Below are 14736 nucleotides of genomic sequence, written 5' to 3' on the forward strand. Positions count from 1 at the left end.
GTCCTTTGCAGACAAAGATGGAGAAGCTCCATACAGTCAGTAAAAACAAGACCTGGAGCTGACTGTGGCTCAGATCATAAGCTTCTTGTTGCAAAATTTCGGCTTAAATTGAAGAACGTAGGGAAAACCTCTAAACCGTTCAGGTATGGCCTAAATCATATCCCTGATGAATATACAGTGGAGGTGAGGAATAGATTTAAGGGATTAGACCTGATAGACAGGGTGCCTGAGGAACTATGGACGGAGGTCCGTAACATTGTTCAGGAGGCAGCAATGAAATCCATCCCAAAGAAAAAGAAATGCAAGAACGCAAAGTGGCTGTCTGATGAGGCTTTACAAGTAGCTGACGAAAGAAGGGAAGCGAAAAGCAAGGGAGAAAGGGGAAGACATATCCAACTGAATGCAGAGTTCTGGAGAATAGCAAGGAGAGACAAGAAGGCCTTCTTAAATGAACAATGCAAAGAAATCGAGGAAAACAACAGAATGGGAAAGACTAGAGATCTCTTCAAGAAAATTGGAGATCTCAAGGGAACGTTTTGTGCAAAGACGGGCATGATAAAGGACAAAGAAGGCAGGGACCTAACAGAAGCAGATGAGATTAAGAAGAGGTGGAAAGAATACACAGAAGAACTATACAGAAAAGATCTTAATGTCCCTGATAGCCATGATAGTGTGGTCACTGAACTTGAGCCGGACATCCTAGAGAGTGAAGTCAAGTGGGCCTTAGGAAGCATTAGTAACCACAAAGCTAGCGGAGATGACAGTATTCCAGCTGAGCTATTTAAAATCCTAAAAGATGATGCTGTTAAATTTCTGCACTCAATATACCAGCAAATTTGGAACACTCAACAGTGGCCACAAGACTGGAAAAGGTCAGTTTACAATCCAATTCCAAAGAAGGGCAATGCCGAAGAGTGTTCAAACTACCGCACAATTGCGCTCATTTCACATGCCAGCAAGGTGATGGTCAAAATCCTACAAGCTAGGCTTCAGCAGTATGCGAACCGAGAACTACCGGAAGTACAAGCTGGGTTTCAAAGAGGCAGAGGAACTAGAGATCAAATCGCCAACATTCGCTGGATCATGGAGAAAGCAAGAGAATTCCAGAAAAACGTCTATTTCTGCTTCATTGACTAAACTAAAGCCTTTGATTGTGTGGATCACAACAAACTGTGGCAAATTCTGAAAGTGATGGGAGTACCAGACCACCTTACCTGTCTCCTGAGAAACCTGTACCAGGGTCAAGAAGCAACAGTAAGAACCAGACATGGAACAACCAATTGGTTCAAAATTGGGAAAGGAGTATGACAAGGCTGCATATTGTCACCCTGCTTATTTAACTTATATGCAAAGTACATCATGAGAAACTCCAGGTTGGATGAATCACAGGTCGGAATTAAGATTGCTGGGAGAAAGATCAACAACCTCCGATATGCAGATGATACCACCCTAATGGCAGAAAGCGAAGAGGATCTAAAGAGCTTCTTGTTGAGGGTGAAAGAGGAGAGTGCAAAAGCTGGTTTGAAACTCAACATTAAAAAAACTAAGATAATGGCATCTGGCCCCATCACTTCCTGGCATACAGAAGGGGAAGAAATGGAAGCAATGACAGATTTTATTTTCTTGGGCTCCAAGATCACCGCAGACGGTGACTGTAGCCATGAAATTAAAAGATGCTTGCTCCTTGGGAGGAAAGCTATGGCAAACCTAGACAGCATAGTAAGAAGCAGAGACATCACCTTGCTGACAAAGGTCCGTCTAATCAAAGCTATGGTTTTCCCAGTAGTAATGTATGGCTGTGAGAGCTGGACTATAAGGAAGGCTGAGCACCGAAGAATTGATGCGTTCGCACTGTGGTGCTGGAGTCCCTCTTAGGAGTCCCCTGGACTGCAAGGAGGTCAAATCAGTCAATCCTGAAGGAAATCAACCCTGAGTGCTCATTGGAAGGACAGATAATGAAGCTGAAGCTCCAATATTTTGGCCACCTAATGCGAAGAGAAAACTCTCTGGAAAAGACCCTGATGCTGAGAAAGACTGAAGGCAAAAGGAGAAGGGGACGGCAGAGGATGAGAGGGCTAGATAGCATCACGGATGCAATGAATATGAATTTGAGCACGCTCCAGGAGAGAGCGCAGGACAGGAAGGCCTGGCGTGCTATGGTCCATGGGGTCACGAAGAGTCGGACACAACTGAACGACTGAACAACAACAAATTGTTGCCCACTTCTCCTGGACTATTAGCAATATGATCAAGTTCATAAAGAAGAAACACAAAACTTGAGTAACAGTATGCAGCACAAATAACACATCTATTGACCTTTATAACTTCCAGAAAGACAGCACCCGATATTAAAATTATTTTTTAAAAGCCTAAGTATGTACAGTAGCACAAAACAGTACACTGATGGAAATCTGGATATCATTTATTCTCAGAGAAACAAGAAAGAAACAGCCCCATTTTGCAAGTGGTTACTGTTAGAAAAAGGACCTCATATGCTGGAAAGAGAATGAATGTATTGAGCAAGGAATCACTGAGGAATAACCATCCTACACACTTCTAAACAAACTAAAAATGTGTAAGTTAGTTTGGCTCCCATTAAAATACATAGAAAAATATGCAATGACAGCCCAATCTCAGATTTGTAATACACAATCACACTTTCCTTACCCGTTCGTATTCAACTTTGGCTTTGCTCAGCATCTCTAGGATATCAGTGCAACCATTAATCTTGCTGATACTTCTTCTATCCTGCAACAGTTGCTGGGACCTCTGCGTTTCTTCTTGCACCACTCTATTGCAGAGTAGAAGAAAAAATGCACATGGTTAGAATGTATTATACAGTGTAGCAACATACATCATCCAACACAGCGGCACCTTAAAGACTCACACATTTTATTTTGGAATAAGCTTCATCAGTGATGTAGGGTGGAAATTTTTCCATTTTGTAAATTTATTAGTAACAATGAATGGATGCCAATAGCAAATACAATATTAGGCAAGCTTGGCAGTTTCAAAGTTGTAATTAATGTTTTTCAGGTGATTATCCCTAACAAGTATGTGAGAGAATAGATATATCTCACTGAAATACATATATGTTTCAGCATGAGACGGAACAATTAAGTAGGGATAGCAAAATTGAAGGACCCCAAAACAACTTTAGTGGAAGAAAGTTGAACTCTGTTGAAATGAATGAGTGATTGTCGACATATCATGCACAGTTCTTTGGGTTGCTAAAATTAATTAGTGTACCTTCCCCAACCTGATGCCCTCCAGATCTGTTGGACTACAACTCCTAGCATCCCCAGTCAGCATGGCTGAGGATGTAGTTGAACAAATCTTAGAGTCCTCCAGGAGTGTCAATTTTTAGCACCTTTGCTTTTTTCTTAAGATTTAAACAATGTAAGAGAAGTACATGCTGTTGTCTTTTAATTTTTACAAGTATTCCAAGAAAAAAATTCTGTATAATATAACACTTAAATCATAGTAGGTGTGCTTCAATTTTTTCAGCAAATATTTCAGGTCAAATACTTGTGATGTATTGGGACAAAAAAGTCCCAATGAGTACTTTTAAGTTTTGTTTATTTGACTTGTATTTAGTAAACATACTAAATTAGATCACTCTTTATGGCATCAGAATTTTCAATGCAAAATGGGCATTTTCTGATGCGTGTTACGCTAATTTGGATAGGAAATTTTTTCCAGAAAATCCACATCACTGGCTTTCATGGCCATCATATATTTGTTCATCTTTAATGGTACCACATGACTACTCTTTGTTGTTTTTCTGCAACAGGCTAATGCAGCTAACTCTCTGGAAAAAATCACTATAGAAGCATTTTTCTGAATTGAGTACATGATTGATGAATACTGTGCATGGTTTCACCTTACAGATCTATACATTATCCAACTGAATTTTTAAATAATTTATTGCTGTTTTTTGCCTCACAAAAACATGTGCGCTACGTAGAGTCTTTAGACAACTTAACTGCAAAAGCATGTAGAATATATTATACTGTAGACTTATTATTCCTTAAGTTCTGTACGTTGTGACCAAGTCAGGCCATGAAATGACCAAATCAGGATGGTGAAAGGGGTAAGGAGCAGTTCGCTAACAAAAGATAGCAAGCTTTACAAATACTGAAGAAATCTGAAATCAATATACAGAATCCTTCATTAACACTTGGCTGCTGGTATACCCACTCAGCCACCCAGGTCACTTTTCCTGTGCACCCTGCATTTGTGCAGAAGTACCTAAGTGGGTCATCAATGAATGAAGGCAGGAGATTCCTCTATAATATCTTTTATTACCCATCAGTGGAAAAATGTTTTATCAAAGTGCAATGAACAGAGGGGCAGAATGCATTGTTTGTCCAGAATGAACAGAACTTCAATCGTATTTTTACATGAAGAAAAGTTTTTGCATAAATTACAACAAGGAGATCCAGAAATATAACTGGAATAGCATGATTCTCATGGGGGGTGGGGTGAGAGAGCATGTAAGAACAAGATAAGAGAAGCAGAAATATGGAGACTACAGGTTAGTCATTACAAGAGGTGCGTCTGGTCTCTTCATGGCCCACTTTCAAGTGCACACTTAAGACTTTTTTATTTCAATGTGCATTCTTTTAGTTTCTTTTTACTGTTTCTTTTTTTACCTACTGGTATTAGATTTTAGGTGACTGTATTGTTATACTGGTTTTGTTTTGAAACAAAATAACTTTAAGTATGTGCTTCCATAGAAAGGTGGGATATACAGTTTAAAAGAAATCTATAATAATAAAAGATGTATGTGTCTGTCAGCACAATAGCATCAAGAATGTGAAACCTAGACATGTAGAACTTGGCATGCATACGAAGGCAACCCTAGGGGTGTGCACCACATGCTTATTTTCTTGTTAAAACACATTAATTAATTTTCATTAATTTAAATGTGTTCACGTGGTTGAAAAGCTGCAGTAACATCTTCAGGCACTAGGGGCAGAGTTCCCTAACCAGGACATACTTTGCAGTTGACCCAATTTGAAGCCAGGAGGGAGTTTCCAAGGGCCAGCTTTATACAGCTGCCCTCTCCCTACTGCTGTGCGTCTGCACCCCCTTAGGCGAATGGAAAGAAAGGACCCATCCCTCAGGGGGCTATATGAGTACACCACCACAGAGGCCATGCCTAGGGATGCCATGGCTTCACTCAGACAAGGCGGACAGAATATGTCCAAGTCTGCCATCTAGATAGCTTTGCTTGAAAGATTTGCTACAGGGGGGCACCATGGCAGGGGCTGTGCCTAGGGTATCAGCAACTGTGGCTTCACTCAGACAGGGCAGGCACAATATGTCCTACTCTGACTGCTGTGTAACTTTGCTTGAACACTTCGCTGTATCAAACTAAGGGGTATTCCAACCCCTGCGAGGCTGGGTGTGTTCGCTAATAAATAATAAAAAGGAGACCTGTTATTTTACCTTAACCTCTCATTGCTTCGGAGCATTTCTACTGACGCAAAACAAATAGGTTCAAAGCTGCTTGAATTAACACACACTAACATTCAATAATATTGATGAGGAGAGGCTGCAGTCTTAAAAGACTGCTGTGAAAGCACAGTTGAGCCTTAAGAACAGGAAACGTCATGTCAAAATCATCAAGCTATGTAACAGATAGCTGATGGAAAAGCCAAAAGGTGGTATCATAACCATCACAGAAGATGTCAATCATTTCATATCTTTACTTTTTAAAGGATGCCAGGACTAATTAACTCCTCATAGTATGTATTGCTTAGCTCCATAATTTCATTAATGTTTTCCCAGTCTAGAATAAAAAGCTCACAGAAACTGAAAACCACAAAAAACATTAAATTCCCTGGAGAGGGGAAAGAGCGGGCCACCCTCAAAAGTCTAAGAGCTTTGCTGATTCAGCTGTTTGAGGCCAAACCCAACTGTGTTTTATCTTCAGAGATTTAACCTTATTTACACTAGGTATAGCGGGGCTGCTGTGCATACTCTGCAATAAAGCCACCAATTTCTGCATCAAGAGATGCAAACTTTTGTTAAAGGATTGCACGGAGGTTCTTAATTCGTATCACTTGTATATTACTTTGATTCTGTATCACTGGATCAGTGCAGATAATGCTCTTAACATCGTTACTGTGGTTAAGGGATTGGGAGTCAGTCATGAGATCATACACTCCTTTCCACCAACCCATCCTCTCTCCAGCACATGTATTGGGGTAGCACCACTCTGTATGTCAAAAGCCACAAGTATCAAAAGGGGCAGACTCTGCCAAAGAATCACCGTGGGTGACCATACCAGGACCATTATTATTATTATTAGATTTATACTCTGCTTTTACACCAAAAAAAAAATGTTGCTCAAGATGCCCTCCATCCCAGTCATCAGGAGGCTCAGGGCAATCTTGAGATGGAAAATGAAATCAGGCAGGCATCCAAAGGAGAAAGTGCTGTAGCAATGGGTGACTTCAATTATCCTCACACAGACTGGATAAATGCATGTTTCATCAAGACAAAGAGGTAAAATTTCTAGATATCCTACACTGTGCCCTAGAGTAAGTGGTGCCCAAGAATTAGTGCAAAATGTCAGTGTTGTTGAACTGAGTGGAAATATACTATGCAGCAGCTCGATGTGTTGTGCCAGCAGGACCCACCACTCGACCAACAGAAAGCTAGCGATTCCAAAAGCAACCGTGGAAACAAGCAGAAATGTTCTTTCTGGATCAAGACAGGTCAGCTGAGGTTTCTTCTGCAAGCTCCGCTAACCCGACCCGTTCTGAAAACGAGTATTTCTGCTTGTTTCCGAGGCTGCTTTTAGAACCACTAGCTCCCCATCACACTAGCAGTGAGTCTTGCTGGTACACAGGCATCCTTAGCTAGTGCTTAGTGACCACAGTGCTATCAAATCTAATTAGATTAAATGGACATTTGCCAAGGAAGCCCTACAAGAAAGTTTTCTTCAGAAAATGGAAGTCCTGCCCAAACAAGAACAAAAAGGAACACAAACTTGCACAAAAGTTTGTGCAAGCAGATAATAGGGATTGGAAAAGGATTTTGAGGAGCATATTGCTAATATTAAGACCAACAACAAAAAAATCTTTGAACACATCAGAGGCAGGAAACGAGCTAGGGAAGAGTTGAACTACTGGATGATAAGGGAGTTAAAGGGTACTAAAGGAAGATAAGGAGACTGCAGAAAGTGGAATGCCTTCTTTTCATCTGACTTCACCGCAGAAGACGTAGGGCAAATACCCATGCCTGAATTGATATCTTCAGGAAAGGAGTCCGAGGAACTGAGGCAAATAGTGGTGACAAATTGAAAGTTAACTATCACCAAATGCCTACTAGTTATGAGGGCTATATATTACCTCCAGTATCAGAGGTAGTATTTTGGAATATCAGATGATCAGGAACATGAGCAGAAGGATGCTATTGTGCCCATGTTCTGCTTGTGGACTTCCCATAGGCTTCTGGTTGGCCAGTGTGAAAACAGGATGCTTGACTAGATAGGCCTTTCTTCTGATCCAGCACAGCTCCTCTTATGTGCCCCACACTCTTTACTGCCAGTTTTAACTAGGTTTGCACTTAACCAGAATTTTAACCAGAGTCAAAAGCTCGTTACAGAATCAGGAGTGTTGCTTGTGTTACTGCAATTCTATATCTTGACAGACAGTAGTTTTCAAGCTCATCACACATTTTGAGTAACTAATTGCACCTGTTTAAGAGTTTTATGTAACTAGAGTACTGTAAAAGCATTATCAGTTTACGGTAAACCCTTGGTTTGTGAACTAGTTATGTATAAATTAAGATTTTTAGCATGCTTTTTAAAAATAATGCATTGCAAGAGAACTCCTATGACATTAATAGCAAAATCCAATATGCATGCAATAAGAAGCCCTGCCGAGTTTAATGGGACTTTCTTCCAGGAAAGTGGGTACAGGACTGCAGCCTGTGCATTTTTGCTCCAAACACAAAATTAAACAGTTTGCTAAAAAATGTTATCAAGTACTTTCACAAGAAGCGTGTGTGTGATTACTAAAAAGGCATGGTTTTGCCCTGAGTTTCTATAAAACCAAGTAACAAATAACAAAAGTTGTGATAAAACTGTGGTACTTACTTAGCCATGAGTTTTGCTATTCGATGACAGTCATTCTTGTCATAGAACCAGATACTGTAAATTGACACTTGAAAATATTAAAAAAAGGAACTGGTTAATACAAGATTATTTTTAAAAATTGAAATAATTACCAATGGAAACTTGAAGCTTAAACCAATAATTATACATTGACTACTTTAAGGGCGCAATCCTATGCCCACCAGTCAGTGGCTAGACAGCCATAGGATAAGTCAGTCCCCGAGAACCAACCTCGGAGCCTGCAGTCCAAGGTCGGTTCGCAGAGAACCAACCTCCACCCCCTCCCGTGCCATGTCACAGGCAGCACGGATCAGCCCCGTGCTTGTAAGAGCAGTGCAAAGCAGTGAAAATGGGGCGTTTCCAGGGCAGAGAAATCAGAAATCTGGTACGACACATCCTATCTGTTGTCCAGCTGCCACTTCCCACGCTCGAAATTGGCTGTCTAGCAGCGAAAGCAGGGTTGGGGGAGCAAGGAGGAGATCTGATCCTCACCACTCCTCCCGCCCTGGACTGGATAGGCAGTTGCTCCTGGGGTCGGAGGCGACTGTTGATCTTGACAGGATTGCTCCCTTAATCACTTATGCAAGAATGAGTAATACTAGAAGGTGATTGTCAATACTCATGGAAGAGTAGCAAATAATAAAACAGATGTTTGGTTATGGAATTGTACTTGCTGGTGAAGAGTTTAATATGTACAAACCATATTAAAAACACATTCCCAAGCAAAAGCTTTAGTTGTCAGGATTCTGAGCACATGGAGATAGTTAGCAGTTCAGATTCAGAAGGGGAACAGCCAGAATCAGGGGAGGCATCTTCCCGAGCGAGTTCAGATATGGATAGGCGTGCTTCTCAGGATGCTAACAGCCAGATGGTTGGGCCTGAAGCCGCCCGCTTTCCCTCCTCCATGAGAACCCAGGAGGAGAGTGCGGAGTGTGACCTGAGGGATGCTAGACTGAGGTGCAGAGCTAAGAGGGAAAAGTTAGAGGCGGAGCTCAGACAGTCGACCCGGTTGGTGATGCATGAGGGTCAATGTAGGGCCGCATCACTGGAAGGGAGGGGCATCCCTCCCTAAGTTATGCTAGCCAGCAAGACTTGTTTCAAATTCCTGGCAAGCTGCCACATTGCCTTGGCCCCCCTCCTTCCTCATGCACACACACAAGAAGAGAGGCTTCAGTCTCACACCTTTAATTCACTATCAACAGGTTCATTACAGATGCAAATCTCGACTCTCAGGCTACAAAGGAATGACAACACGGGATCCAAATGGGAGCTATGATGTTGCCAGTACTCAGGAAGATGGCTCCCCCGGTTCTGGCTGTTCCCCTTCTGAATCTGAACTGCTAACTATCTCCATATGCTCAGTATCAATCGTGACATTAGTCTTAAACAGTTGTATGTACAAAGCTCCAAATCTAACACATTAATTACAGGCAAATCAGATAAATGAGCACTTAAATGAGTACAGAGCCTTAAAAGCAGTGCCAAAACATAAACCTCAGTCCAGTTATGCATCCATTATAATTATAAAACACTTTATTGCTTAGGAGCCAGTTAACAGTTTAGAGGATTAAAGTGTTAAAATGATCTCTCAGAGGTTAACAACATGAACACAAAAGGGCAATTTTGTATAAGAGTTGTGAATGAACATTTAAAATGTATACTTTACATTTCACCATGGGGGAAAAAAAGAAAGGGTCTAAAGAAACAAGAAGTTTGGCAGATTGTGAGTTTTTCCTGGAATCTATTTTGTTGTTCAGTCGTGTCCGACTCTTCGTGACCCCATGGACCATAGCATGCCAGGCCTTCCTGTCCTCCGCTCTCTCCCGGAGTGTGCTCAAGTTCATATTCATTGCATCGGTGATGCTATCTAGCCCTCTCATCCTCTGCCGTCCCCTTCTCCTTTTGCCTTCAGTCTTTCCCAGCATCAGGGTCTTTTCCAGGGAGTTTTCTCTTCGCATTAGGTGGCCAAAATATTTGAGCTTCAGCTTCAGTATCTGTCCTTCCAATGAGCACTCAGGGTTGATTTCCTTTAGGATGGACTGATTTGACCTCTTTGCAGTCCAGGGGACTCGTAAGAGTCTTCTCCAGCACCACAGTTCGAAAACATAAATTCTTCGGCGCTCAGCCTTCCTTATAGTCCAGCTCTCACAGCCATACATTACTACTGGGAAAACCATAGCTTTGATTAGACGGACCTTTGTCAGCAAGGTGATGTCTCTGCTTCTTACTATGCTGTCTAGGTTTGCCATAGCTTTCCTCCCAAGGAGCAAGCGTCTTTTAATTTCAGGGCTACAGTCACCGTCTGCGGTGATCTTGGAGCCCAAGAAAGTAAAATCTGTCACTGCTTCCATTTCTTCCCCTTCTATATGCCAGGAAGTGATAGGGCCAGATGCCATGATCTTAGTTTTTTTAATGTTGAGTTTCAAACCAGCTTTTGCACTCTCCTCTTTCACTCTCAACAAGAGGCTCTTTAGATCCTCTTCGCTTTCTGCCATTAGGGTGGTATCGTCTGCATATCGGAGGTTGTTGATAATTCTCCCAGCAATCTTAATTCCGACCTCTGATTCATCCAACCCGGCATTTGTACTCTGCATATAAGTTAATTAAGCAGGGCGACAATATGCAGCCTTGTCGTACTCCTTTCCCAATTTTGAACCACTCGGTTGTTCCATGTCTGGTTCTTACTGCTGCTTCTTGACCCTTTTATTCTGATGGTTAGAATCATTCCTTTGTCATCTTCCTAACTATACACATCCATTCTACCTCTTGTCCAGTGGCAAAAAGACCTAGGATGAACAAGATCGGGGATCAGAAGACAGGGCAGTTGGAGGAAGGAGGACAAAGAAGGTAGTAGGCCAAAATGCGGGGACTGAAGGGAATATGGGTGAAGGGAGCAAAGGGGCTGATGGGACTAGGAAGAAAGACTAAGAAAAATACCACCTGGGAACAGCAGAAGCAGTGATTCTGCTGGTACAGAGACAAATTAGAGAGACAGAAGGCGCATAGGCCAAGGAGCTGACACAGAAAGGAGATTAATATAGTATATTGATTTGAAATAACCAGACCATGGACACTAAGGAAATTACAGATCACTATATACTAGACCATGAAGGGACCGCGGTGGCTTAGTGGTTAAGACGCTGAACTGCAGACTGGAAGGTCGGCAGGACAGGAGGTCGAGGCCTGAGTGCCGCATGACAGAGTGAGCTCCCGTCTTCAGTCCCAGCTCCTGCCAACCTAGCAGTTCGAAAGCAAGAAATTGCAAGTAGATAAATAGGTACCGCTTCAGCGGGAAAGGTAACAGCGTTCCGTGCACCTCGGTCTTCAGTCATGCCGGCCACATGACCATGGAAGCATCTTCGGACAGCGCTGGCTCTTCAGCTTAGAAATGGAGATGAGCACCACCCCCCTAGAGTCGGACACGACTGGCTGGGGACACCTTTACTTTTACCTTATATACTACAGTTATATTATACTGTAAATGGCACAGAAACTCACATTGCCAGGCTGTTCCCTCCTTGCTCTTATGTTCAGACTCTGAAAACCCTTTGGGCCAGCAAGCATTATTGGTGTTGTGCTATAGCTCATTTAGGCTAGCGCAACATAATTTACATTAGCAGTAGTGTAGAACAGGATACTGCCCTATGCACTGTGAAGTATTACAGGTTGGAGCATGTGGCCATTACAAGTTGGAGCCTTGCAATATAAAAGTATGTCTATTAAGGAAACTGGTTCAGAGGTGTGCCCCCCAAAACAAGATATATATTAGCCATTTAGAAAATGGGATTCCCTCAAACATTTTCTTGCTCAAGGAAAAACTTCCAAGAAGAATAAAATGTGCTGAATCTATTGCTAGGTTGCTAAAACTATCAACAGCAGTATAGCATATAATGATAGCTCTTGACAATTTAATGTAATTACTAAAAGGGAAAAAAGGAGTGCTGGACAATGAGATACAAAAACTGATTATCCTATAGGGCAGCAAAGCCTTTGTTTTACTCTGGAATTAGCAGCACGGTGAAAGACAACATACGTCTAAAGTGGATATCAAAGCCAACTACTAATGGATTTGTCCTAAACAAACCTAGCTATCGAAGACAGAACAGAGATAACTACTTTGCAACAGAATACAGAACAAGGGGCTTCTGCTGACATATTAGCTCAGTGCACCACACTATTCTACACGTTTGGCTGCCCTCAACTTAAACTCCATTATAAAAATCCTAAATGCAATTTTACCATTTCTCCCTACAGAAATAGCAACAACAGTCTCACTTCTTATCTTGGTTGAGAAGGCTGTGTTAAGGCAGTTACTAAAGACCCATTCCCCTTCCACGATCAAACACATGCCATTCTGACAACACTGCTGATATCCACAGGTGGCTCTTGTTCAATTTGCTGAACCCACTTTGATTTTTTTTTTTTATAAAGAAATAAGACTGCCTGGCTACAAAGATGTATATTTAGGATGTAATCTGCTGTAACAAAGGTAACAACATTTCACATGGATTCTTGCAGGACTAAATCTTTGTTGCTGCATTTCAACTGGAAAAAAGGCAAATAGAACTCAAACAAAAAGAACGGGGAACAGTGCAGGCCTTATCCCCATTTCAGAATTCAGAGTTGTGTACCACATCCATCATTTAACACCATGGAAATTAGTTCTATACATCAAGACAGAGATATCAGATACAAAGGGAAAGTTGTGAGTGAAACGGATTTGGAAGCATACTTCTTAAAGACCTTTAGAGGTAAGTTCCACATTCTTTTTTTTTTTTAAGCTGAGCTCTGATGTTATTTAGATCACATTAGCATGTATGAATTTGTTATAATGATTCAACACAGGATGCTTAGATTTTAACCTTTCTGGAGTGGTTAACAACTGTATAGGACACTAGAAAACGTTTTACCTGCAGTCACTTATTTTTTATTGAGATGCTTTATATTGCTTCCTATTATGTAGCTTCATAACTACAAAATATCACCTTAATTAGCATAATTGTCAAAGAAATACTTCTAAACCTTATTGTTGGTGTATTACAAAAATATTCACTACATTATTAACAAAAACATGGGAATTTCATACCAGCATTCTCCAGCACTTTTGAAGTTAACTTAGGCTGCAATCATATACTCACTTACCTGAACGTAAGCCCCATTAACTCAATGGGGCTTACTTCTGAATAGACATGTAGAGGATTGCACCCTAAATACCTTTCTCACTGCACATTAATGAGTACTTGGCTGACATATTGGATAATTAAAATGGATTTTTAAAAGATTTAAAGAATAATTTTACTGTTACTGCTATCAAGCAAAACACCAATTTTGCTAAAACAAGTAACAAGGTAGCTAAAAAATGTACATGCCTGACTCTCTCAGCTACGCTGGGACAAGGAGAGAACAGTGACTGATCAGACTTGCTATGTTCATGTTGATAGATGACCCAAATACACACCGCACCCATTCATAAGATCACCCTCTGCTTGGAATTCATTGCCAGACATTCGCAAACATTACCACTGATGGCAAGAAAATGGTCGTGTGAATCTGGCCTTTGTTCAGTCTCACATCCAAGTCTTGAATGAAAAGAAACAGGCCTGGATGATGCAACAGTGCAATCCTCTGTGATCCAAGAGTTATTAAAATTTGATCATTTTGTATATACTGTTTTATAATTTGCTGTTATCCCTTTCCCACTTTTAATATATTTTTATAGAAAGCTAGAATAGAAATGTTGGAAGGAAAGCTAAATAAATCCTATGTATGCAAGTTCACTCAGAAGTAAATCCCACTGTGTTCAGCAAGGTTTACTCCCAGGTAAGCATGCACATGATAGCAGCCAATGTTAGGTAAGGTTTGTATAAATGTGAATGTTTACTGAAGAGTTTTTCCTATCACTTCTAGTCATGACTAACATAACTCCCATTGATTTTGCTGGCTATACTCAAGTATGACTAAAGTTGGAACCAAACTTTTGACTTTTATTCTGGAACACTAGGGTTAGCCCAGATTCCCCCCCCCCCTTTTTTTGGTAATTAAAACAGAAATAAAGCAAACTAACAGCAACCACTAAAAAATGAATGTCAGATTTTAAAGGCACCTGTGCTAAATAAGCAGCAGGCCAGTTCTTCAAGCATAATCTACATCATGGCTTCTTTGCATATTTGACAAAATTTGACCAGCCAATTGACTGGCATGCCAGCCCTAATTGGTCCTGGACAGCAGTGTATTGAAGGACACATTTCTAAAGAATGCAGAGCATGCACCACTGCCTCTCCACTGATTAACCATCTTTCCCACCTCACTAGCTTTTGACATCATCTCATTCCAACACACCAGACAACAACTATTATTTCCTGTTAGCCAATCAATTAGGATTATGGAGATAGAGGTGCAGAGAGATCAGGGGAGATATTCAAACAGAATCATAACTGGACTATATTAGATGGAATTCACATTGTTTAACAGTGTAAGTATGAACAGAACACAGCTTGAAGGATGGCACCCTATGAACTGAAACTGATGGTCAGAGTCTTAACAGCGACAGCTATGTCGCACATATACTGCTTAAGCAGCACAGTTCAAAAAGTGGTGTCTCTGAA

The 14736-nt window shown here is 41.1% G+C and overlaps 1 protein-coding gene across 3 annotated transcripts in view; it reads right to left on the reverse strand.

Annotated features, from left to right (window-relative positions):
- Window positions 1–14736, reverse strand: part of DCP1A (decapping mRNA 1A) — a 49453-nt gene that overhangs the window by 28033 nt on the left and 6684 nt on the right. For all 3 annotated transcript variants that reach the window (XM_084840000.1, XM_084840001.1, XM_084840002.1), the window contains 2 exons: window positions 8114–8180; window positions 2668–2791 (listed from right to left, as the gene is read on the reverse strand). In XM_084840000.1, the coding sequence (XP_084696126.1) occupies window positions 2668–2791; window positions 8114–8180 (191 nt within the window). The remainder of the gene's footprint in view (window positions 1–2667; window positions 2792–8113; window positions 8181–14736) is intronic.

The sequence above is a fragment of the Heloderma suspectum genome, chromosome 2, assembly GCF_057233095.1.
Source record: "Heloderma suspectum isolate Gila_16-S chromosome 2, 16-S_ref, whole genome shotgun sequence".
Classification (NCBI taxonomy): Eukaryota; Metazoa; Chordata; class Lepidosauria; order Squamata; family Helodermatidae; genus Heloderma; species Heloderma suspectum.